General features: G+C 36.8%; 1 protein-coding gene across 1 annotated transcript; it reads right to left on the bottom strand.

The window, feature by feature from the left end:
- Positions 1-2305: 2305 nt before the first annotated feature.
- Positions 2306-15963, bottom strand: LOC115420200 (phosphatidylinositol 5-phosphate 4-kinase type-2 gamma-like). The gene is made up of 10 exons (XM_030135458.1): positions 15696-15963; positions 15504-15601; positions 12841-12937; positions 11501-11650; positions 7822-7968; positions 7499-7537; positions 4879-4992; positions 4544-4799; positions 2779-2882; positions 2306-2658 (listed from the first exon to the last, which is right to left on the bottom strand). Exons 1-10 carry the CDS (start codon positions 15843-15845, stop codon positions 2578-2580), a joined length of 1236 nt encoding a protein of 411 aa, XP_029991318.1. The 5' UTR covers positions 15846-15963; the 3' UTR covers positions 2306-2577.
- Positions 15964-27885: the final 11922 nt, after the last annotated feature.

Consider the following 27885-nt stretch of genomic DNA (forward strand, 5'->3'; position numbering starts at 1 on the left):
GCTGAGTGTACATGTCTGTGATGTAAGCATCTCTTTCCATTTGTATTTTTTTACTCATGCAATGATTCATAGAGCATTCATTATCAATACATTAAGGCTACTGCCCAAACTCTGGTGTTTTAACGTTGTGTACGTTTTTTGTGTGTGGGGTCATATTTCAAAAGATGAGCTTAGTTAATGTTTTTGTAGACGTGTATTCAGATTCATTTCTTGACTAATTTTGACCTCATCTGTATGACAGCGTTGACTCCTGGCAGAGGGAGGCTCCAGTAGACATGAACATCATGTAGTTTAGTACAATCACATATGCCAGTGTGCAGAGGGTTCATGTTTCACAGCAGGCCGAGGGCTGGTTTCTGGACATGTGCAGAGTTCCATCAGCCAGTGACCACCATTTAACGCTCGACAAGCATTTGAACATCAGATCTCCTGGATCAAACCAGTCCTTGTTATAGAACCTTATTGGCTTTGACCTAGTTTTTTCTAGGTTAAAGTTACAGACCCACTTTCACTAAATTACATCTCTGCCGAGCGGGTTTCTGTCTCACAATTCTGTAATCGTTTCCAATTCAAGAAAATCTAAAGCAAATCTAAAAAGTGTATATAATGATAGGAAAGTATAACTCCTCTGAATAAGACCATCAATTGTATTTGCTCCAATCACTAAGATGCAAAAGAAACATGTAAAAAACAAACATTCATGTATAAAGCTAAAATCAATCCTAAGGTACCCATTACCACACACCTGCCAAAAACCAGGCGCATCTTTGTTAAAAGGCAAAAGCTTGTCTCTTGACATCATTTTGTACCTCCCAAGGCTGTTTGTCCACTCAGATTAGCCTACAAATTAGTGGAATTCTCCTGACATTCATAGGATCTGGGGCAGGAAGAAGGACTAAATAAGAAACAAAATTAATAAATTACTAAGAATAAATTCAAAGGAAGATATACTGGTAGATCATTATATGAAATCCAATATTGCAAAGGGAATGGTAAATAGTATGAGTCTTCATCTGAGCTAAAACATTTTGACATAAAAGCTCTTTGATCTGTTTGATATTTATCTCTTGTGCCTTCTTGCTGTCACTTGCATTGCTGCTCACTGAAGCTAACACAGGACTACATGCAGTATTTTACTCTATCAGCAGGGATTTCTTTTCACTGGTACAGATGGGTGATCTATTTTAGTATCATATACATAAAAGTAGGTGCAGCGCTGTCACATCACAGCGAGAAGGTGTTGGGTTCGATCCCAGCGTTGGCCAGCGGGGCCTTTCTGTGTGGAATTTCCATGTCCTCACTGGAATCATTTCATACAAGGAAATACAACCCAAGTAACCCATACAGAGATGAATGGAAAGTTTTTGGACACCCCATGCATTTGTGATTTATTACATTAATCATGAACTTTGCCAAGTATTGTTCCATTCTCCAAACCCACATGCTCCCTTCTGCACGTGCTCCGTTCCAGCAAGGTCAAAACTGGATGTTTCCGCAGATAATGAGACACATTCATAGCATGACATGTTGAAACTGTCACAAATTTAGTTTTGTTATTTTTTCTTGTTAACAATAAACAAAAAATTAAATAATAATTTGCATTTGTTTGTGTCTGTCTGACACAGCCACATCTTTTGAAACAAAAAATACAGTCATGGAAAAAATTATTAGACCATCAAAGGTAATCAGAAACAATGGTTATGCAATCAAGTACTAACTCCTGTGTGTATCATGTGACTAAAACAGACAGAAAAGAAAACATGGAATACCGAAAAGCACTGTTTTTGGCAGTACAATGCCATGGCTATTAATGTAAGAACTTAAGTGATTTTGGTTATTATCAAGAAAACATGGAAAATGGGTAAATATCAGCTCTGAAATTAAACTCTTATGAGCTATTTTTGTTGTTATCTTTATATTTGTCCAAACAAATGTACCTTTAGTTGTACCAGGCATTAAAATGAACAAGAAATTGAAGAAAACAAGGAGTGGTCTAATAATTTTTTCTGCGACTGTATTTCTGCAAATATTTCATGATAATATTTGAGATTATGTAAAATTTTAAGGGTGTCCAAAAACATTTTTCCACCACCGTATGAGTGACAGTGGGAGTGAATGGTGAAAGGTCAGCCCTGTTGGTAGCTGGAATACACTCCCTCCACAGGATTAAGCAGTTCACGCACTGAATCCGATAGACAAATGACCAAAAGTGGAAATTAATAGTAGAGTAAGAGCTGGTAATTATGAACAATGTTGTGGTTATTTGGGAAGAAAGACTTCAACTGAAAGCGCAACACAACAGTAATTAAGGTTTTGAGAAATTTGTTTTTATCACCGCAGCCACAACTCAACCCCCAATGAGCCACTGATTTAACTTTTTATTCAGCAAATACAATCTGTTTACAAATTCCTGTTCTTCATTCAAAATAAAGCAGATGTTCATAACATATAAATCATTTAACAATTAACAAAATTTCCAGTGTTTCTTCAAGTTGATTTTATGTGGCATCCTGTGAATATTGCATAATGAAACTCCTCTTTTTTGATACTTGCATGATCCTTGACTGAATCCTTGAACTAAGCAAAGATCTTTGTGATGAATTCTCGGAAACGTTTGGCATACTGCTCTGGGTGAACAGTTGAGATTTCTGCTCCTGCCTGCAAAGCACACACAAACACAGTCGATTTGAGATTCCCTGTACTAAAAGAAACCCTCTAAACCTTACAGGACAGGGATCCATGCTGACTTTACAGTGTAACGACTAACCCATCTCTCACCCCGTGTTTGACAGCCTTAGCAGCGTGAGCAGCTTTCTTCTTGGTGTCGTACTGCGTCAGCACGTCAATCAGACCCATAAAATACACTTCCCTCTGGGGTGCACCTACACAGGAAGTGATTCACAGCATTTGGTGAGTAACATTGATCTACATGTTCTGCTGTAATCTTAACTGTTTGAGCCTAGCATGAGATGAGGTTTCTGAGGGGTAGAGGTGCCCAGACTGTTTTCTATGAAAAACCACAAATCAATCAGAATGGACGGCTGCAGGATGAATGTACATGTTAATTATATGTTGAATTCTCTAACAAATCCTGCAGATTGTGAGGTTTCAGTTTATCGGCAGCCACACTGTACCACATAGATCTGGTCAACAAGGGTACGACATCTGTGTGATGATTAGATTTACTGAACCTCAGGCTACAATGCAGTACAATGAAACAATGAGGTAATGATTACACTGTTACAATAGTGGTGTTAATATGTAGAGTAAAACTTTTTTTTAAAAAAATCAGAAGGAATAGAAGAATGAGCACCTGGTTGTGCCTCAGGAAGACAGGCCAACTTGGGTTGACACTTTTGCTGTACAGGCTGTTGAAGTTTGTATTTTTAGCTACAAACACTCAGGTGTCATGTTGATCCATGTGTTATTTCATGCTGACTTCCTGTTGGTTTTAACTAGATGTAGGCTGGGGCAGCAGTATCACTGTCAGATGGTCAAGCTACATTTCTGACACCATCAAATATTTTTTTAGTCCCAAAACCAGGTCAACAGCCCTTTACAAACCACTCTCACTTTGTGACATAGAGCCACCGCTTTTTTCACAACTGAGTATATCATTATGTTTTCTCATCCATGAGCACAAAAATGCCCAATGTTGTTTGAAAAATGTATATTCTAAACCTATAATGATATTTTAAAATACTAATAATACTACTCTTTAATCTGCTAAATACCAGTACTTGAAATTAGATTAGCAATTCTTCTTTGCGCCAAACTTAGTAAGAGTGAGTGTTTTGCCTTGCTGACATGTTTCGACAATGTCTGCAGTCTTCCTCAGAACATCATCTGACGTGTGATCACGTGTGTCACCCTTACTAACTTTGTTAGAAGAATTGCTAATCTAATATAAGAAAATGACAAAATGAACATAATCAATCAGTACTTAAAAATATTGTAAACTAGAAGCACTCGGAGAGCGCAGACCTCCGCCAAGGCTGATCAGTGGCCCCCCCCCGTGGGCCCCCCCACCCCCGATCACCACCAAAATTTAATCATTTCTTCCTTATCCCATTTCCAACAAACCCTGAAAATTTCATCCAAATCTGTCCATAACTTTTTGAGTTATGTTGCACACTAACGGACAGACAAACAAACAGACAGACAGACAGACAAACAAACCCTGGCAAAAACATAACCTCCTTGGCGGAGGTAAATATAGGGGTTGTTTCTTTAAAAAAAAAAAAAAAAAAAAAAGATTTTAAACAGGCCAAAAACAGTGCCTAGAGAAGGGGGTAGAATTCTTCCTTTCTCTAAAACCACCTGAATTGCAAAATGTTGAAAAACAATGATGTATATTGTGCTGAATGATGCCAAAATTCATTCAAACTGTGAAGTGCTGTACCTTTAACAGCATGTTGTACACTGCAGTCTATACTACTTTCCCTTTTTTGTTTCATAAGGATTTTACAGCTTGTAAAACGCACAAACAGGACACAGAGCCTCTTTAACCTACTTCCACTCACCATCAGTTGTCATTACTCACCTACAGCGCTCTGAATAGCATACATATCCACATAGGGGTCAAACTCCCCAGGACCCATGGGTTTGAAGGAGTTCATGTAGCCAGCGATCCCCTCAGGTGAAGTAGAGACTGGAGCAGGAGCCACGCCGTTTTCATCCTCCTCTTCCTCCTCATAGGACGACTCCATCTCTTCTTCCTCCTCCTCTCTCTCGGCCCGCTCGACATCATGGATACCGAGCAGGAGGCTGTAGTCCATGATCCTCATCCGAACCAGAAACTGCACACACATACGAATCAGACGAGAAAATACACTGAAACCACAGATCTGCAATAACGACGTGAGATAAATGTCTTACCTCAATATCTCTGTTGAGCTTGTCCATGATCTTCTCCTTCTCCTCATCACTCACGTAAAGTTTCTGCATATTATTCCTGAAGTCTACGTCCTTGTAAGTGGGCAGCTCTTTCACCTGGAAATATAACATGAATTGAAATACATATGCCTTTTTCTCACTATACATAATAATGAGCCATTATGTTTGCAATAATATAAATGTGACTTCTGCTGAATACTGAGAACTGTTCCCCCGAATATTGTTTTTCAGATCAACCCAGTTGGTAAGATCAAAGGTTTCCTCAGCACTGCAGTCGTTTAACTCCATCTATTCAACCAGCTATTTATCGGTCTTATATCTAGGTCAGAGTTGCTGCAGGCCAACCAGAAAGGGCTCTGATGTTCTTTTAACAGCCAATCACTATGTGACTGCTTCATCAGATTGGTGAAAGTCTAATCTTTAAATTACATTTGATACAATGGATAATTAATAACTATTTACCATGATAGAGAAAGTGAAATATCATCCTGTGCTATCGTCATGCTTTTCAATAAGTACATTTCTCAGATTTGCACTGAGAGTTGCAGCATATTTGACAAATACAGCAAGACTGTGGTACAGCTGATCCAAGCCTTGTCACATCTCCACACTCTGCTCATATAACAAAGAGTTATGGATATAATTTAAATCTCCTTTTATGCACTTACAGTTGTCATTTACTGAGGTCTAAAACCGCCCTTTTTTCAAGGAATAAATCAAAATCACTTACACTGCAGCTAGTAGTTAAAAGTGCACTTCATAGTAAGGTCAGGTTTCTTAGAGGAGATACTACTCAGCCTGTGAAACAGTTTTAGATTTTCTTCTGTGCCTGCATAAAGAGGTTTCTGATCTCCGAGAAAAAAGTATGGCAATCTTATCATTGTAACATATGATGAGTCGTACTGGAAAAATCCATTATTGTTAGAGCTGGATCCAAACTCTGAAAACCAGACTGTATAAGCCTCTGCTGTTTCGTTTTTGACCAAATTGCCCAACTTTTAAACTATACAGAGCAACATTTATGTCAGTAGAACAGGAAACCTGTTTAGTGGTCTAATACTCTTTTTCCTGCACAGTTGTAAAAAAAACTATCTCACCAGTTCAGGAGTATAATTCACGATTTTAAAACGTATAAAGCTGGTACCGCAGGATCTAATTCATTACTTATGTATGAGCTAAATTACATCACACATCAAGTAGGTTAATGTGAGCAGTAAATCTCCTTCAGTATGCTCATGATCTTACTGCATCACATTCACTACTGAACAAAGTAAAGCAATGTAGTAACCTGAGATTCCATAAAGATCTATTATTCATATGTGTGTCTTGTGGCTGACTGTGCTCCTGGTGTTTGGGGAGCGCATAAATTTACCTCCGTTTTGGCTGTTATTGGAGATACGGGACGCGAACCACCAAACATCAGACATAAATGTCAAATGCTTTGGCTTTGGAATAAACTTGTGAATATGTGTGATCAGATACTCCCTAAAAGCATATTTAAAGGTTCAGTGTGTAATATTTAGTGCTATCTGACTGACTGCCCTACATCCTCATCTAAAGTGGCTGCAAATAATACAGAGGTCCCTTGTTAGAGTCAGTGTTTATTTTGTCACTCTCAAAAATACAAGGTGACAGTAATGCACTTTAAGGCTGTTTTATGGTATTCTAACACTATGAAAAGGAGAAGAGGAAACTACTGTAGCAACATGGTGGATCTGTGAGGAGTAGTCTGCTCCTTTTTTAGATATGAAGGGCTAATTTTCATGTAATTATACACTGATGAACACATATGGACGGATGGACGGACGGACGAACAGACGGATGGACGGATGGATGAATGGTAGATGGATGGATGGATGAATGGTAGATGGACAGATGGATATTCTATTTCTGCAATTAGACCCTTCTATTAAATCACCTAAAGGCTATTGAGTCTTAGACATTTGACATTTAAATGAGACATTTTAAATGGTCATCCTTCCATTAATAAGTTGAAATCTTTATTTTATTTGACTGATTTACCATTCATTTTCCACAACTGGCTATTTTGTGATATTCAAGTCATTAGAAGGAAAATGCTTGAAAATCCGTCTTGTGGTCTCTAGACATATTGTACAAACTGTATTGTATAAACTTACTGTAATATAGTTTAAACAAAAAGTCAAAGATCCTAGTGTCCTCATTTGGATTCATGAACATTATCAGTGGTCAAAGAGTCCAGTAGGTTTTACTGGTGCTCTAGAGGACAACAGGATCTGTTATGTGAGAAAGGTGAGACTGAACGTGAGATACATTTTATGTTTTACACCCTATTCGACAAGGACATAAGAGATGTACTCATTAGTAAGACACCTTTCATTTAAGAAGGACGTCATTTATACAAAAATAAAGATGAGCCTCAAGAGGGGAGCTTATCTGGAAGTGAATTTTATTTGCTATGAGACGACTGAGCTGTAAGGAAACTGATGAGATGATTTAACTACTCCTGTTGTCATGGGGATTGGACACGACAATAACTCAAATGACTAATCAGTCAGCTACAGATGGAGAAATGCAATTCACTATTATTTCTTACTTTATTGGACTTTTCATGTGATCTCACCTTCTCTTTAAAACTTGCCTCACGAGATACCAGAGAGCCCTGAGGAAGGAAAAGTCACACTATTAGGTTACTCTTCAACCAAATCCTCCCATTATTTTATGAAACTATGTCTTCATCAGTCACAAGGTCTTGAAGGTCACTGTTTTTGTACATGATCGAGAGTGAAAATGCATTTGTTTGTTTAACACAAAGGAAGTTTTGAGTCATATCTTCACCACTTAATACAAACTGTAAATATCACATAATCTTTAAAAATAAGGGCTTTAAAATAAACCCGTTATAATAATTTTGGTCTCATTAATAATCAGCAGTCATGGCTTCACCTTGAGGTCATACTTCCAGTGGACATGCAGTCTGTGGCTGAACACATTCCTCATCACTAACAGGTAGGTGTCCTCACTCTCCACAGTAACTCTGTACATGGCCAAGAATTGAGGCAGCAGCGTACTGCCATGGCAGGTGACAATGTGCTGGAAGGAAACAGTGGTGAAATGACAGTGAATGATGGGAAAACACAAGACAGAGCTACCTGACATCCTTTACCAGCCTGCAAACAAAAGAGGACAAGCAGCCCGTCTGTCCTTTTGTCTCTGTACAGTTTTATAGTGTCAGTAAAAGCACCGAAAGACCTGGTATAAATAACCTGCTTGATCTGTTTAAAAACACAAAAAAATATACTTATGCCCATCAATTCTATATCTCTAAATCTTATAGAAAGATATGCCAAAGATGACATTGAATTGGATTGTACTGATATGCATCGATATAAATATATCCAATATATTACTACTGCATCAACACATCATCAGTAGGGTAAAGCTAACCTGTCTCATGACCCTCTAAACCACAGGTGTCAAACATGCGGCCTGGGGGCCAAATCTTGCCTGCCAAAAGGTCCAATCTGGCCCACAGGATGAAATTGTGAAATGCAAAAATTACACTAAGATATTAACAGTCAATCCTTTTGCTTTAGGGACCACATAAAGCCCTACTTTAGTCTCAAGTGGGTCAGATCAGTAAAATACTATCATAAAAACCTGCAAATAATGACAATTCCAAATTTTTCCTCTGTGTTTTAGTGTAAAAAAGTGAAATTACATGAAATTGTGTAAATTTACAAACTAGCCTTTCACAAAAAATATGAAAAAAATTAGAAATATCTTCAGAGAAGTAAGTGCAATTTTACAAATATTCTGCCAGTTACTAAAATATTTTATGTATTTGCAGATCCATTGTGATCTGTAAGTTTTAATGCATGTTTGCACATAATAAGCAGAGGCATAATATAGTTAAAATTGCACTTATTTTTCTTTATAATATTTCAGTTTTTTCATGGTTGTTCATGTTATTCACATTTTTAAAAGGACAGTTTATAGATGCAAACATTTCCATAATGTAATTTTATTTTTTTCACTATAAAACACCTTGACATGTTTGGAGTTGGCATTATTTATATAACATTATGTTATTAATTTACTGGTCTGGCCCACTTCAGATCATTTTGGGAGGATCTGGCCCCTGAACTAAAATGAGTTTGACACCCCTGCTCTAAACCCAGCTCACATTCCCTGTGGGTGAACTATCCAATGCTTAGATATATATATTAATAAGGCCACTAGAGGAAGTAGTGAGTCACTCTGCTGGTCTCACCTGGTAAATTAAACTAATGCCACAGGGCTTTTGACCGAAGTGTCCAAAAGTGACAAGATGGAATGAGAACCACTAAGAAACAACTTTCAGAGTCAAAAAAAAAAAAAAAAAGTGACAAAGTGATAAAAGCTAAAAACACCATTGTTGTTTTCACCAGTGGACACAGGTGTAGGTGAAAAGAATGGAGTTTGATGGAGAAATCACAGTGTTTCTTCTATACACGTGAGTTTGATTATGAAGCTTACGAAGGTATAACATTATTACCCCGCCCCCCGAAGGGGAGGCAAGGGGTATTGTTTTTGGTTCGGTTTGTTTGTTTGTTTGATTATTAACACTCTAGCAGCAAAACTAGTGGTTGAATTCATACAAATTGGGTTTATAGATTGCCAGTGACCCAAAATAGATCTGATTACATTTGGGGAACAGTAGATCAAAGTTCAAATTTTTGAAGAATTTTTAAAATCTATTTTTTTCCCCATTTACTTATAATGGGCGAAATTTCAAATGTCTATAAAACATCAATTTTGTTTCAATTTACTTCAGACTTGGCACATACATAGAGGCAATTGATATGCTGACATTGGCACATGCATAGACATGATGACATCAGCTGGATCAATGCCAAAATAAGCTACAATACATGCGAGGGGCACCACTTGTTATGTGATGTTGTTATTTTTGCTAAGTTGCTGTTTGTTGATCCATAGTTCAGACTAAACTGTGACAGTTCTGACCTTGTTAGAACGATTCCAAACAGATCTTTTGAACAAACGCCATATGAAAACTAGAGATGATATGTGGTTCCACTGCAGCTGTGTTCTGTCTAAAAACAGAGCTGGGCTAAAACAGATATAATGTGAATCATCAGCTGGTGCAGCACATGAAGACTGTACAATATAATGTAATAAAGCAGCTAAAAATAACTAGCCATGAATTTTTGTTTGTTGGAGAAAACATGATCACACCATACTTTAGACATGTATAAACAATGATTTTAAACAGTCTGTGGATACATAGTTTTTGTAGACCTGCTGTTTAGAGGTTGTAATATCAATATGGAGTACACATTTTAGATTACTAGTTACTGTTAACAATGTAATATCCACAATGAAATAAGGGATATACTCTTCAGAGATGTCCTACATTCGTGTTAATAAAAAAAAACAGAATTCTGCTTTAGCACTCTATTTGTAGTGAATTTTATTTGCCAAGAGATAACAAAAAGGCACTTTGTTACATCCCAGCTGGAGGGAAAGTGTGATGGGATGTTTTGACTGTTGCAGGTGTATTTGGTTGTCTTGTAAAGTCATGGGGATGGGACACTTTGTGCACATGACAATAAATAATACAACCAATCAACAACTGATGCTGATTTTCACCATGACAGGTGGCAGTGTGCTGGAAGGAAACAGCAGTGAAATGAGAGTGAATGACAGGAAAGCATCAGAAGGATCTCTTCTGTCCTTTTTTCTGCTGTCAATACAAGTAAAAAAGACCCAATCTAAGTGAATTGCTTGTTTGAAAAGATAGAAAATAACACAGATATGCCCTTGAGCATCATCTCTACATCTCTAAGTCTTGAAAAAAAAAACTGAAACAAAAAAAAGCTTTTCACTTTACCATGTGGAAAAAATCACATTTTAATGTACCAGACTACTCTGTCAGGATTGTTGGAGAGGTTTTGAAATGTAATAGATTACTCTGTCCAAAATGTACTCATGTAACTACTTTAAATAGAACAGCACATATTACATTTGATTACATTCCTGACAAGTTAATACTATTCAGTAATGTTTCTAGTTTTATAAGTAATATGTTATTGAATTTCCAACATTTATATGGATGATTGTGTTCAACTCTGTTATTTTATAAATTAAATTTTTATTTAAAAAAATATATGTTTCAATTTAACACCATGAACATTGTACTTAAATGATACTGTAGTTCAGTTACATATTTTTGTCACTAACTATAGCTACACAAAATTACATTGAATCTAAAGTGATGTGGAGCAACTTGTCATGAAAAAGAGGATTCAGTCTTTAATTAAATGTCTCTGGAGAATTATTGTTAAAGTAGAAAACTCTAATATTGGGCATTTTTATATAACTTGTCCAAAAAGGTCTTGCTCTTTTGTCATTACTCTGCGTAGTCACTCAGTGATTAAAATTCAGACACTCATCTGTCAGTTTCAATGCTATGAAACCTTTGCCATGGCAACCAGAGCACCTCAGTGACTAATATGTGACTAATAGAATCAACCAGAACAGAAGAATTCACTCAATATATTTTGTTTAGTGTGAAAAGAGAACTGAAACTGGTGAAAAGTGGTTAACACTGTGTCAGTCCCACCTGGTGATACTCAGAGAGGATGTTGTGCATTTCCTCCACCTCCTCACTGGAGATTTCTTTTACTACCAAAGTGCGGTCGTATGATGTGAAGAGCAGCCCCTCGCATTGTCCTTCCTCATCTTTGAATGGAGGACTGCGAGTCAGAGACACCTGTTGGTGAGAATATACAACTGAGAACCAGCATCATCAATCATCACTCACCGTCCTCCAGCTCCATCTACATCCCTTACACCGGTGTCATATCACCACAAAGAAACATCTCAAAACAGTAAAATACTTCCCAGATTCACTTCCCATAATGTGCAATAATCACTCAAATGTGAATCATGTGCAATAAGTATAACGGTGCAATAATCTTTTGTCCTGCAATAATGATGCAATATCTATTGAATATTTAGCAAAAATAAATGCACTAATTTATATAGACTTAGTTCATAGGTATACATACTGTTTTTATAGGAAATATATACTGTTAATACTGATAGAGATACGTACTGTTTCATAGATACATATACATACTGTTAATATTGTTCATAGATACTCATACTGTTAATACTGTAAATTGTGCTTATTCATATATTATCCAGTTTCATTTTTCATTCTACTAAGCTCTATTTTTATGTTGCCTTGATAAATTGCTTTTTTTATTATTATTATTATTATATTTTTCTTAATCTTTTTTGTTTTGTTTTGTTTTTGTAAGTTTACATTTGCTCTACTCTTATTTCTGGAACACTGGTGTATGTACATATTGCTGAACTGACTGGAGTTGCACTCCTAATTTCACTGTACACACAATGACAATAAAGACTATTCTATTCTATTCTATTCTATTCTATTCTGCTCTGGTCTAGTATTGTATTGTATTGTATTGTATTGTATTCTATTCTTTTCTATTCTATTCTGCTCTATTTTATTATGCTGTATTGTATTGTATTCTATTCTATTCTATTCTATTCTATTCTAGGAGTCAGATGTATCAATGTCACAGATTTAACTGTTTTATAAAAAGGTGCAGTCCCACTTTCTTATAGCTTTCTTATATTTCCTTTGTATCACTTTTGAGTGCATATACAGTATGCCTCCTATAATTGTGTGCTAAGCAAATGTGTGCTGAGCTCAGAGGATGACCACTGTGCACCACCTGGCAAATGCAAATGTCCCACACAGAAATGCAAATATAGAAACGAGCAAAACAACACATGCAAAGGAAAGTGTCTGCATTTTACGACAACAACATAAAACCCCACCAAAAACTCTTAAATGCTGTGTTTGTTGGAGTCTATGTCTCAGCCTTTTCTTTAAATACACACAGATGTTACTTAAAGTGTTGTATATACCTGATAATCTTGGTCCTCAATCCCAAAGCGCTCTCGCAGGTTTCTGAACACCTGTGGACAGTATTCTTTGAACTTGAACTGTCCTGGAAGATTCTCTCTGCACAACAAAGACGTTTTACCAAAAAATAAAACAAGACTGAACTCCAGACTTGTAACTTCACACACAGCAGCACAAAAACTACAAATGCTCATGTTACTGTTGTACTGGAGATCATATCGAGACCGGTTTCAGGTCCACTTTATGAACCACATTAAACTACTTGTGCCCTGCTTGATGTATTTGTTCACACCACAGGCTTCATTTTGCTTACCTACTGGCAAGAACAATCATCACTCCTCACCCAAAGACATTGTGCATATTAACCAGACACTAACCACATATAATACACTTCTACCTCATTTATCTAATTTAGTTTGCACATGTTGAGGGACTGTAGGAACTGCATCATTATCTTATAGTGATAAATTGTTGCACCAATATCCTCCTGAGACCCAGGAAAGTAAAAGTTTTGCCTTTTTTACATTAAATAATTGCCTTAATTGGAAACAGCATGAACAGTATCATGATTTTCAGATACATTTTTGTTTTTCTTTTCTTTTCTTGCTGGGTCTCTGGAGGATACAATATATTTTTACAGATCAAATAGGTCTATGTAATGTTTTACCCAGTCTGACCCTAGTGCTTTGAAAGACATCTCTCAGTCTTTGTCACGTTAGATATCAGAAATTCAAGAGAAAAATACACATTTCCCACATTTAAAATTGTAATCATTTTTAACACTTTTGTTATTTAAGTTCTTGGTTTGGTCCTACTATATTGTGGCATATCATTGTGTAATATGTGACAAAATATGGCTGCTATTATTACCACTTTTTGAAGGTGTTGGTGTTTGTTTTTTCTTTTGTTTTTGTTCACATTTTAGCTTGGTCTCGGATAAGGGATTTTATTTCAAGGCTGGTCAAGACTGTACTGAACTGTGCATGAATTGTCTCTTTTATTTATTTACACCAACACATTATTTGAAATAAATCTGTCAAACATTTCTTTTGGCTGTAAAACTTTTTGACAATTCTTGGTTTGGCTTTGTACAGGCTTCATTTTTGTATACCTAATGACCAGAGGAATCATTTGGCACATCATCACATTTTGCATTATACATATGATCCACATCTATGTATAGAGTTTACGTTGCTTGGCTGTTATTTGTAACCGAGCAGGGTACAAAACCTCCGCAATTTAGTTTGCACAGTGTTAGCTTAAGAGAGATTGAGGAGTTCAGGGGATGTGGTGACAAATAGTTGTACCTATGTTACATTTTTTGCAGTTTACCCAGTCTAACCCTACACAAGATATCAGATATCATATACTCCAAATAAAAACACACATCGCCCATCTTTTGGAGCTTTAGGGGTTGTTATTTCAGTTGTTATGTAAGCACTGCTTTAGTCATGTTGTATCATGTACCATTCTGTAATATCTGAGAAAACATGGCTGCTATTATGTCCTAGCTGTGTATGTGTTTGGTCTGGACTACTACTGAATATGAAATAGAAATGTCAAACTAAACAACCGCCAGGATAATAAATGGAAATTCAATGATGAGGTTACATCACAAATGTTTCCCCTGATGATTGACAAAATGTCCACAGAAGACCAAATTATTCGACTGTTTAATAGTGAGTATTGAGATGTTCCCACCGTCTTTTTAGACCTTTTTTTCCCCTTTAATTATAGAGATAGTGAAGAGCTGACAGGAAACAGAGGACACAAAGACAGAACAAAATACAATAAATGACCCTGGCTAGACTCATCCTTCATGTTCACTTTTTGTTTGGTGCCGCAATTCACTTCACTATCAGGCTCCTTTAGCCTCATCATTGTCTTTTCTGAAAGGCTGCTTTTTTTTCGAGAGGCTAACAAGTCACCGTAATATTATTTCATTTTTCAAGGTTTTTTTCTTCATATTGAGAGTTTCTGCAAATCATTTTTGTAACACTTGAGTAAACTTTACCAAGGAACAAGCTCTTCAGCTTCAGAAAACATATTTTTATTATTCTGTCCGCCTCTGCTTATAAGACTTTAGACGACCTGGATTCCTGAATGGATTAAAGGATTATTGAAAGCCACTTGGTTTTCTAAACTCTATAGACTGGATGTGTATAGAAACTGAACCTCACAGTAGACACAGTGTATAGCACACCTCTCATGTATTTTTTTTTATAACATACTATTTTCCTCTGTGAGCTCCAAAGTAATTTTAGATTAATTAAATCAACTTGTTATCTTTTTTTGTATTTATTAATAGTTGGGTGTCACACAGCCACCAGCCAAATTATGCTGCACTTCCAGCCTTGGAGTATCACAACTCGGCACTAATTGTACACAATACAACAAATCACTGGCCATACAAGCTCAATTATTATTTCTTTTATCTCTCTGGCTGTGGTGTTGCTATTGTTGGGGGTAATAACTGCAGCTTTAAAGTGGAGTAATTCATTATTGTTCTTAAAAAGGGGTCTGCATTTTCTGATAAGCTCTGAAAAGCTGAATAAATCACAAAAGAACACACACACACACACAAACACACACATAAAATGCAATCACAGGAAGCAGGATGAAGGTTCCTACAATGATTCAGACTGAGCTGAGAGGTGCACTGTACTTGTTGAAGAGGTGGTTGTTCACTTTGATCTTGGTGCTGGCTCTGAAGTCATCTGGAAGCAGGATGACAGGCACAGGCACCTGGCACAGGTCGTTAATCTGCGCATGATCATTACGCACGGAAGAAATGGTTAGTTTTTACGCACAGGCTGATCGAAGTTAAAATGAGACTCAATGCTGCTCACATACCTACCGAATGATTGACTCCCCAAATCAACACACTCAACACCGGGTCACTCGCTCTGAAAACTTCCACTTTCTGCTGCACAAAGTGTTTCTTCTTGGTTTTTCTTTTGGACGCCTGGATGTTCAGTGGGTTGGTGGTGGCGCCGGGAGAAGACATCGCACTTCCACAGCTGGAATCGCACAGACTGGGCAGGTTTGTTGTTGTTGTCACCTGTTTAGTCCCGTGTATGTAAAGCAGCCTTATGGAGGCTCCACTCAGCTCCTCCTGCTCCTGATCCTGACCCACGGTGGGTGAGAGGGAACAATGAAAAACCACGGCCCCCACCTCCCAGAAAAACACAATGGACCTTTGACTTTGTCTTTGTCTTTTTCTATTGATACTGTTCTTTTACTTATAGCATAGTGGCAAGACACACTGTCACACTATATTTCTCTTCTTACCAGAGTCATTCTCTGAAAAGTGCCCGAACTACTTTCTCATTCTGATCTCTAAATCCAATTTGTCTGAATTATTTTTTAATGGCATGGGACATTTCTGGGTTAGGATATTGATTAGTTTTAATTGTAGGAGCCACTGTGCCATCTAGTGGTCAGTCAAGAGTCTTATTCTACTAATTGGGAATTGGATTTTTGGATTTTTGCACCTATTTCATTTTTGTAACTCAAACCTTCTGGCCTCATTAGTTGACACCTTATGTGGCTTCTAATGGCAGCAAAAAAAAAAAAAAAAGGAATAATGAGACAATCAGTATAAAACAAGATGGAGAACAAAAGTGTTGCCTTTATAATAGAAAGAAAGAAAGAAAGAAAGAAAGAAAGAAAGAAAGAAAGAAAATTAAATTAATAGAATGATTCCAAAGTAAATGGATTTATTACAGTTTTTCTGAATTGTTAAAACACTAAACTCCATCCCCTGAGCTCATTATTCAGTTGTCTAAACCCATTTATTAAATTCATCACTCTTTTGGCACAACCTTGAGCTGATTTACTTAGACACAGTTTGCAAATCTCTAGGACAGTTTCTGCAAAACTCTTCACACATTCTCACTTTCACAAACACATTTCTCGCTGTGATACATGATGCACATGAGCTGCACAGGCTGCACAAGTTAAACACAAATACTGTCTGCACTGTTGTCATCAGTTAGGCACACTGACTCAGAACTGAACACAGTGGTTTCAACTGATAATACAGCAAGTACAGGAATAAAGGAGAGAGGTGCTGAAACCCTCTGGAGGACTAAGCAGTTCAGAAAATGAATGAATGAATGAATGAATGAATAATTTAAAAAAAACAGAGATAAAAGTGAAAATCAAGCAAGTCACATTGATTCCCTGCTAAAAGCTAAGCCTGAGCATGTGATGAGTCAAACGATGATGATCTATCCCATCCTGGGAGTGAGATGTGCTTGGCCTCTAAATGAACAACAATGTTGAGTGGCTTTGAAATGAAACTACAATCCAATATGGTCAACAGCTCCCAACAGAGTATTTTCACAGTGTATATTAGTACTTATTTAATACAGTGGTAATCTGATTTAATACTTTTATCCCCTCTGCTTTATTTATTTATTTATTTATTTATTTATTTATTTATTTACAGGCTGGGGAAGCAAAATTTACAATGTTTTGAGGCAGGTATTGAAAGACAGTGTATGACCAATTAGTTTATTGAAAGTCATGAGAATTTAAATCTTCAAATCATATTTTACTGCATTTCTAATGGTCTTGTTGTCTACCTCAAGTTCAATTGCCATTTTTCTCATGGATTTGGCTGGATCCTTTAGGATTTTGGATTTGAGAGCTTTAATAAAAGCTTTGGCATGTTTTTTGTTGCTTCCTCCACTTCCAGACTTTCTCGTAATAGTTTTGCTCATAGTCATTCTCTTCTTTACATTATAAACAGTCTTTATGGACACTCCAACTATTTTTGAAATCTCCTTTGGTTGTGACGAGTGCATTCAGCAATCACACACTCTTTGACGTTTGCTTTCCTGATTACTCATATGGGCAAAAGTTTCTGAAAAGGTATGGATAATAGTGTTAGGTATGGTTATGACATCAATATATGTTTGGTTTCAAAACAATTGACGGAGTGCCTGCTGAGAAAAAACAACTAAATGTTCATTGTAAATTTTGCTTCCCCACCCTGTATTTATTTATTTATTTATACTTTATTTTCCATCTGTTTTTCATTTCAAATTGTGATAGAATAGAATAGAATAGAATAGAATAGAATAGAATAGAATAGAATAGAATAGAATAGAATAGAATAGAATAGAATAGTCTTTATTGTCATTGTAACATAAAAAATGTACAATGAAATTTTAAAAAGTGCAACCAGGTCAGTGCATAATAAAAACAACAAACACAGACACAACATCACAATAGTAAATAAATAATTATGAAAACAAACACACACAGCCATTCATTCAATCATCTCCATCACTGTATATATGTGTTGTGTTTAAGCATTGCTTTTTTGTGGCATTGAGGGTGGTTATTGCTGTTGGATAAAAAACTGTTTTTGAGTCTGTTGTTCAGATCAGATTTTCCTGTATCGTCTGCCTGATGGCAGCAATTGGAATATGGAGTATCCAGGGTGAGAGGTGTCCTTCACAAACCTCTGCGCTCTTTTGACACAGCGGGCACTGTGAAGGTCATCCAGTGAGGGGAGGGGGCAACCGATGATCTTCTGAGCCGTGTTAATGACCCTCTGGAGCACTTTCCTCTGGGCTGCTGTGCAGCTGGTGAACCGCACACAAACACAGTATGTTAATATGCTCTGTATGGAGCACCGGTAGAAGGACACCTGCAGTCTCTGTGTGATATTATTCTTCCTGAGCACCCTCAGGAAGTGCAGTCTCTGCTGGGCCTTCTTCAGCACCTTTGAACTGTTCACACTCCAGGTCAGACCCTCCTCGATGTGGACACCCAGGAAGCAGAAGTCCGACACCCTCTCCACATGGTCCCCATTGATGATGAATGGTGGGATGTCAGTTTTTTTCCCCCTGTAGTCGATCACCAGCTCCTTGGTCTTTGAGGAGCAGGTTGTTGACATCCATTTAGCTATCTTTGGACAAAATCAACAGATGGAAATATAGAAATAGTCTTTATTTTCCCTCTGAGTACATGTTAGAGCTTATAATGTACTTTATTATTTTTACTTGAAAAAAGAAGTCAAACCTGAATTTATAATATCTGTACCTCCATTTGGATAAAGACCATTTGTATCAAAGAAATGAAGCAAAAGTAGTTTTGGAATAAAGTGTTTTTAAAAAAAAAAAAAAAAAAGGAATAAAGTGGTTTTATTGTTTAGAAAATCCTTCAAATCTCTACATTTTACAACCCTGTTGACAAGGTTTACTGCCTGGATTTTAGATGTTTAATTTCCTGAGCTTGAGAAGTTGTTGATGATTTCCTCTTGTGCAACTCATTGAAGAACAGCCTTAGGCCAGACGGTGTTCTGACTTGACCTGAAAATGAAAGGAACTACAATTAAGCAAATGAATAAAAATGAAAAGTGCATTTGGAGTGCACTATGCTTTTATTTAGTTATATGCTTTATCACAAGTTGAACAGTTAAATTATGAGGTTGTCAGCAGAGAACCTGTATCTACATTTGCAGGAGTCCATGTTTTAAACTGTGGTTTGTAGTAGAATGAAGACAAATGAAACAGTATCCTGAGTTTATCTTAGAACTACTTCACCATCTGTCCATCCGTCATGCGTGTCTGCACTCAGACACATGTAAGTAAACTGTGTTGTGTATGTTTGTTTAATTTTGACAGCACATTTTGTTACATATTGAGTAGAATCAAGGCCTGCTAAAGTCTACAGTAGTGACTGTAAATCAGTGGCTGCTGTTGTCATCATGTGAGTGCACTCTGAATATATTTATGAACCTGAGCCACAGATACATATTTATCCTATTATTATTTATAGATGCTTGCTGTCAGCACAGATGTTAGGATTGCAAGTCGGTGTTCTTTGTTTAAATGTTTATTGAACCACATGTCGTTGCCATTAATAAATGTTACTGAAGAAAACAACTTTGCATACTTGTGAGTTTTGTCCTCATTTGTAGCATTTGTTGGTTAGAAGGGTTGGCTCTTATAATAACACCAGAAATTAAACAACAATAATAAGCTGTGTCTGCAGGTTGAATATTTACATTTTTTCCACTTTCTTAAAGAAAATATGCATATATATACATATATACAGTACAGGCCAAAAGTTTGGACACACCTCATTCTTCGCATTTTCTTTATTTTCATGACTATTTACATTGTAGATTCTCACTGAAGGCATCAAAACTATGAGTGAACACATGTGGAATTATGTACTTAACAAAAAAGTGTGAAATAACTGAAAACATCTCTTATATTCTAGTTTCTTCAAAGTAGCCACCCTTTGCTCTGATGGCTGCCTTGCACACCCTTGGCATTCTCTTGATGAGCATCAAGAGGTAGTCACCTGAATAGCTGTGCCTTGTCAGGGTTACTTAGTGGAATTTCTTGCCTTATTGATGGGGTTGGGACCATCAGTTGTGTTGTGCAGAAGTCAGGTTGATGCACAGCTGACAGCCCTACTGGACAACTGTTAGAATGCATATTATGGCGAGAACCAATCAGCTAAGTAAAGACAAACGAGTGGCCATCATTACTTTAAGAAATGAAGGTCAGTCAGTCTAGAAAATTTCAAAAACTTTGAATGTGTCCCCAGTGCAGTTGCAAAAACCATCAAGCGCTCCAACGAAACTGGCTCACATGAGGACCGCCCCAGGAAAGGAAGACCAAGAGTCACCTCTGATGCTGAAGATAAGTTCATCTGAGTCACCAGCCTCAGAAATCGCAAATTAACAGCAGCTCAGATTAGAGACCAGATGAATACCACACAGAGCTCTAGCAGCAGACACATCTCTACAACAACTGTTAAGAGGAGACTGCGTGAATCAGGCCTTCATGGTCAAATAGCTGCTAGGAAACCACTGCTCAGGAGAGGCAACAAACAGAAGAGTTTTTTTTATGGTCCAAGAAACCCAAGGAATGGACATTAGACCAGTGGAAATCTGTGCTTTGGTCTGATGAGTCCAAATCTCAGATCTTTGGATCCAACCGCCGTGTCTTTGTGCGACGCAGAAAAGGTGAACGGATGGATGCTACATGCCTGGTTCCCACCGTGAAGCATGGAGGGGGAGGTGTGATGGTGTGGGGGTGCTTTGCTGGTGACGCTGTTGGGGATTTATTCAAGATTGAAGGCAACCTGAATCAGCATGGCTACCACAGCATCCTGACGTGACATGCCATTCCATCCGGTTTGCGTTTAGTTGGACCATCATTTATGTTTCAACAGGACAATGACCCCAAACACACCTCCAGGCTGTGTGAGGGATATTTGACCAAGAAGGAGAGTGATGGAGTGCTGCGCCAGATGACCTGGCCTCCACAGTCACCGGACCTGAACCCAATCGAGATGGTTTGGGTGAGCTGGACCGCAGAGTGAAGGCAAAAGGGCCAACAAGTGCTAAGCATCTCTGGGAACTTCTTCAAGACTGTTAGGAAACCATTTCAGGTGACTACCTCGTGATGCTCATCAAGAGAATGCCAAGAGTGTGCAAAACAGTCATCAGAGCTAAGAGTGGCTACTTTGAAGAACTAGAATATAAGATATTGTTCAGTTATTTCACACTTTTTTGTTAAGTACATAATTCCACATGTGTTCATTCATAGTTTTGATGCCTTCAGTGAGAATCTCAATGTAAATAGTCATGAAAAATAAAGAAAATGCCAAGAATGAGAAGGTGTGTCCAAACTTTTGGCCTGTACTGTATATATTCTATATATATATATATATATATATATATATATATATATATAGATATATATATATAGATATATATATATATATGTGTGTGTGTGTGTGTGTGTGGTGTGTGTTGTGTGGGTGTGTGTGTTGTGTATGTTTGTATATATATATACATATATATATATTATATATATATTATATATATATATATAATATATATATTATATATATATATATATATATATATATATATATATATATATATATATATATATATAATCTGAAGGTATTTTAGACTTACATGTTAAGGATTTGTTCAAAGTTGTCTTATGGGTAGAACAGACAACTATTATAAGTTGGGTTCATTCACACCAATTGGAAATTTCCTAATATGTAAGATTAAAGGAGAAGCACAGGAGTAAGCATTAGGAAGATGCAAAGATTTGTACCTTAATTTCTGGTTTTGCTATAGAGAAATTTAAGTCACTGAATATCCCCATTATAAATATAAAAAAGGGCATCCACATTAAGTAACTGTCAGTGTCCACGTACTTCTACATTTGGATGAATGTTATGTCATATATTCATTACAAGGCACATTTTTAAACATTTCAAAAAATAAACATGGTACAGTGGAGGAGGTTTATTAAGAACTATTTTATAGAAAACTTGAGGAACCATTGACGATGCAGTGGTTTGTGAGGTCATTAAAATTCTTGCTGTGAGCCATGAGTGCTATCCACTGCCCACCGCGTCGCCCCACTATGTTCATCAATTTAGAAAATAATTTATGAGACAGGTGCATGGTAAAGATAGTACAGACATATCTAGTTCGTGTTAAAGAATTCACATTGCAGCATTTTATTCCTTCTTCATGCATGTCAAATATCAGAGGGGAGTTGTTCTGATGATGTTCCATTAGAGTGGTGCCAAAACGCTGAAAGCTCTGATGATTCAGAATGCGCTTCAGAGTCCTGGGTGGTGTGTCAAGCCACTGATGTAAGCACTGGCAACCTACAATTAGGAGAAAAGGAATGAAGGAATACAAATGACTTGAGTTAATATGATTGGTTGCACATTATATACGTAGTCAGAAAACAATGTCAAGTTCATAAATTGTTCTAAAACAGAAATGAAAAAGACTGGATATCTGGTATTGTTTAACTGTTTGGAAAATAAAGACTACACTAAACCAGTCTCTCTATTCTACATATCTGTTGCAAATGACGTCATAAATCTGAACATTTACTTTTCTGCTGATTTCTTCTTTCTTCTGTTATGAAGGTCATTTGATGTGGAAACAAGGACAAGCCAAACACTTACCATTTATCAGCAGAGTGTGCATGTGCTGGCAGATATGTTTTTTAAGCTATAGTTAACTGTGGAATGAAGATGAGGGATGAAAGTGGATCTAATGTACATCTTGGAACTAATTTGGTATTCACAAGTCCTTCATGCATATTTATGTTCAGAAATAAATGAAAGCATATTTGCAGTTAAATGTTAAATGCTTAAGTGGAATGAATTCAATGAGATAATGTCCATTAGCCTTTGTTTGCCTTCCCAGAATTTCTGCTCATAAGAGCAGTACAGAGACCTGTGGTTTTAACGATAAATGTCCTCAACTTAGTGTAGTTCATTGTTGGTGACAAATTTGCTGTCTGGGTCTATTCTTCACTGAAGGAGGCAGGGAGACACTGCAGTAATGTAGAACAACTCAGGCCTTTTATTCCCTTCTTCAAAAACAGCTGGAGAAACACACCAGTGCTGGAGTAATAACACTCCTGTTAACTTCCACTTTAGCTGACGTGTGCGTCTCCTCAAGCACTGGCATCATAACACACTCACTGTAACCTCTGACCCCCCACCAAGTACGGACATAAATGACTCCCACAATGCAACCCTCCTAGAGAAGAGGCTGAACCAGTAATAAGCAGCCGTAGTGACAGTACTCTGACTGTACTCTCACTGTTCTGAGATTTTTTTGGAGAATGTCAAAGGCCAGGGAAATAAATTAAAGAAAGGACCAGAGTTTGAAAGTACTTATCTGTATGAGTGATGGGTTTATGACAGTGACTGAGATAAGCTCTGACAGTCCATTCAGACACTGGTAAATAGGAAAGAAAATTTTCCATTTAATCCCTCACTGAACAGGTAGCCAATGCAATGAATGAGTGATACATGTTTGATAGGAAATAGAAACTGAGCGGAACTGTTGTTAATAATATATGTTATAAATAATATACCTTCCTCTTCAAATCATCTGCTGTCAGTGATGCAGTCTGTTTTGCACTTTGATGGAGGTATCATTCCTGGAGGTGGTCCTGGAAAGTTGCCATGTATCTCAAATCATTTGATGTGTCTTTACAGGGCAGGGCAATGCGGTGGGTGGCACAAGACACAGCAGTGATCATGGGTAACCTGTCAGTCAGTGGCTTAGCGACTCTATTTACACACTTGTGTGGTGAATGTGAAGTAATACTAAAAGGCAAACTGCACATATTCTTTATTACAACCATGATACTATGGAAAAGTAAAATGGTCACGCTCATCAAAATCATCACCCAGTCAGACCATCGTTTCAAAAACAGCATACCATTACATAAGAATAAGAGATATAATACAGATAATGTTGAAGTGCCTGGGAGTGAGATATACTTGCAACAGAGCAACAGCAACAGAGAAATGTTAGGTTATAGTGGTACATGTTACATTTTTTAATGGTTTTCTATGTTCTGTTGTTATTGAAACATGGGTTTATGATGTTTGCTGTAATAGGGGTTGGAGTGGTGTAAAAATACTTTCTGTTTATTGAACAAATTGAGATGGCAGTGTCATGACCAGGAGATTATAGTTATGTTTTTTGTCTTGTGAGTTTTATTTTGTTGATGGTTTGTCCCTTTGTTTCTGTCAACCTGTACCTTCCTGTTTGTGTGATTGTCTTCCCACTTCCTCATTTTTTTCCACCTGTTTCCCATTACCTACTGTGTGTATATATTGTCCATGTCTCCCTTTGTTCCCTGCCAGTTCATCTTGTTCCATGCCAGAAGAACCAGTGTCTTGTCACCTTGTCTCACCAGGTTTTGTAAATCTTTTGTTGCATGTGCTTGTTTGAATATTCTTTTGTTACTTTAACCAAGTGGATTGCAGTTTCTCCTCAATGAGTGATTATGAGGTTTTTTTTTTTTTTAATAACATTGTCTCCCCCTTCCCCCCCCCCCCCCCCCCCCCGTTTCTTCCTCCTTTGAGTGATTTGTGTTTTCATGTCATCTTCTGTTTTTTGACCTTTTGCCTCAATTGGGTGATTCTTATTTTTGTACCTCATTGATAAAGAGTGTTAATTGAAGATATTGACTGGCAGTCATGCATTGGTTTCATTCCTTGTTCAGTTGTGACAGGCAGTTTTGTTTAGATAATCTATTAGAAACATACATGTATGTGAACTGGTTAAAGTCTTCAAGGTATTGCAGATCTTCGCTGCTTGTACTCATTTTAAAAATTGTGTTGAGGTAGACCTTGTATCTTAATAGTTAGATACCAATACTGAAAATGTTTGGTGTACATTAGTTTTCCTTTTGAAAAATTCCAATAGGCTTATGACCATGGCCTTCTACAACACATTATGCAACATACTGCAATAAAAACTGCTGTGGTTTGTGGATATTCCTAGCTTTTCTTGCCTTTGAACACAGATTCTGTAGTTTTCGTCCAAACCAGTGACAGGTTAAAAGAGCAGGCGGGGGGGGGGGGGGGGGGGTCAAGGTCTAAGCCACATATGTGTACACCATGAATGCACCAACTCCATCTACTGGGATCTTCAGCCTTGTAACACAAATCACCTCCAGTGGAGAAGTCTTTTAAACTGATGCATCATAAGCAACTATGAATGTTATATGCTTTTGCAGCATTTTGACGCTGTGCCCTGAACATCTCTGTAACCATTTGAAAGGCTCATCACATAGCATGTGCTTTCCCAATAGTATAATTCAGAATGCCAATAAAGCCCATTAAGTGTATATTTAGGCAACCACAAAATCATTCTCACTGCTTGTTGACTCCATTTGGTCTTGTATTATGAATTTTTGTGATGAATAGTGTGATAATGCTCTGCTTGATGTGCAACATTTCTGTGGGTAAAGGTTTTTAAAAGATGACAGTCTGCTTTTTGTTAGTCTGCATACACTTATTGCACATTCTTATTCCCTTCTCAGCCCACAATGTTATCGGTTTTACATTTCATTGCCTGAGTGAGTGCATGTATTGAGTGTATAAGAAATGTCAATTGTGTGAGTCTCATTGTCTGTATGTGAGAGTTTGCAGCCTTGCTAATAACCACTTTACCATTAAAGGATGAGACTCTCATATGGTTCCTTCTGCTTTGGCAAAGTTAGATAGTTGACATATATAATCCTACTTATTTAAGAGTTTGGCTGAACCCACAGACCAGTGTTTTTCAGCCTTAGGGTCGGGACCCCACATGGGGTCACCTGGAATTCAAATGGGGTCACCTGAAATTTCTAGTAATTGATAAAATAAAAAAAAAAGCTGCCCCTAGTGGAGCTGCCCCTAGTGGCCATTACTGTAATTACAACTATAAGATACCTTTGTCCTTAACCCTATCATGCATGAATTTTAAAAGGACCTTAATGAATATTTTTATTCCTCTTTAGGCATGGAAAGAAAAAAACAAAACAAACACACAAACAAAAAACAAACAAACAAAAAAAAAAAACAATGTGATTGACATTTTTTTTTATAGACCTATTTTTCACAGTTGCAAAAATGTCCACTCAACTGGACCCCATGTGTTTAATTTTGGAAGCAAAGAAACATGTATTTACTGATATAAAGTGTGAAAACGATGAAATAAAAACATTTTTAATGCTGCTAATCTGATGTTTTCTCATATTTTAACATACTCTAATACTAGTTATTACTCACTTCATGGAGATAATATGCAAAAAGAAAAAAAAAAGTAAAAAAAAAAAAAAGAAAGAAAGAAAGAAAAAGACCCTGTAAATTACAGTCTAATAACAATTAGCAATTGATTTACACTCAAGCATGTTACTGCAGATCAGGTTAATCGAGAACAGCAAAGTTACAGGAATGATATGAATTGCAGTGTATGGGATGATGCACAAGCGTCCACTGTGTTGGCTGATATGGAACTAAAACAACAAAACCCATGACTATATAAGAGAATAGCTGTAGAATAGCTGTCCACTGTAGTGACCACTATGCATGAAAGGGTTAATTAAGGCACTGAAACGGATGAGCACTTCAAATTCTAAGCCAAAATGCTTCAATCCCCCCTGCTGGCTGACTGCAGTATAGGTCAGGAACACCATTCCTTCCATGTTTTTCTGTGGACTACGGACAAACTGAAAACTCAAAGATTTTATCCAGTACATTTTCCCTAAAGATGATTTTGGACAAATTAGAAAAATTATTTTAGTTCAAATTTACATGCTCATCTTTCATCTATTCATCTGTTTTTAACAAGTTATTTGACGCTATGAAATGATGCAGTGACGGAACATTTTCATCATCGTGACAGACCTAAGTGGAAACCACTCAAGCATCCACTCAGTGCATTTAATGTCCCTGTGTCTCTAGTGTTCAGACTCCAAACTGTGTCACTAAAACAACAGGGCAGCTCCTAAAACAAGAGGATTTCTGGTTTATTTTACACAATGTGAGGAAACACCACTACAGTGTTCATCTTTAGTCTGTCAACTTAGTATCATAGTAGCATCATCCATCTTTCAGCAGCTTAACATATGATTCATGTGATTCATCTTTAGTCCTTAATTTCAGTGCAGCTAAATAGCATACTTCTCCCAGTGTGGACCAACAGACTTACTGACAATCAAAGGATCAGCAACTCAAAAGCTCCAAAAATGTTTTTTTTAATTGTCCTTTTTGTCAAGTGCTGAAAATAATAAAATGATCATATAGTGATTAGAATATAAACTGTAGTCTCTTAACTATTGAAACTATATAATGATTATTATTACATTACAAACGAACATTTTAAAAACATGACTTTAACCCCTAATAAAATATTGGGAATGCATTTACTCCACTTGTTTTGTACACATTAAATACAGCAATTAAAGTACAAATAAGAGTAGTTTAAAATATTAAAATACTGAAAATCTATAAATATGACAATAAATGCAACAAAATACCTATTACGCTAAAGCAATCCCAGTAAATAAAAACAACACAAGTGTGGAATTAAAATTATAATAGTTAAATAATAGTAAAAAAAACAGTAAACATTACAACAAAAACAAAACTTATGCCATTATATATTATATAATATAAATAAACAGAAGAGCCACTTAGATCAATACAGTTTTACTGTGTTCAGTAGAGGGCGCAAA

Source organism: Sphaeramia orbicularis, chromosome 5 (genome assembly GCF_902148855.1).
Source record: "Sphaeramia orbicularis chromosome 5, fSphaOr1.1, whole genome shotgun sequence".
NCBI lineage: Eukaryota > Metazoa > Chordata > Actinopteri > Kurtiformes > Apogonidae > Sphaeramia > Sphaeramia orbicularis.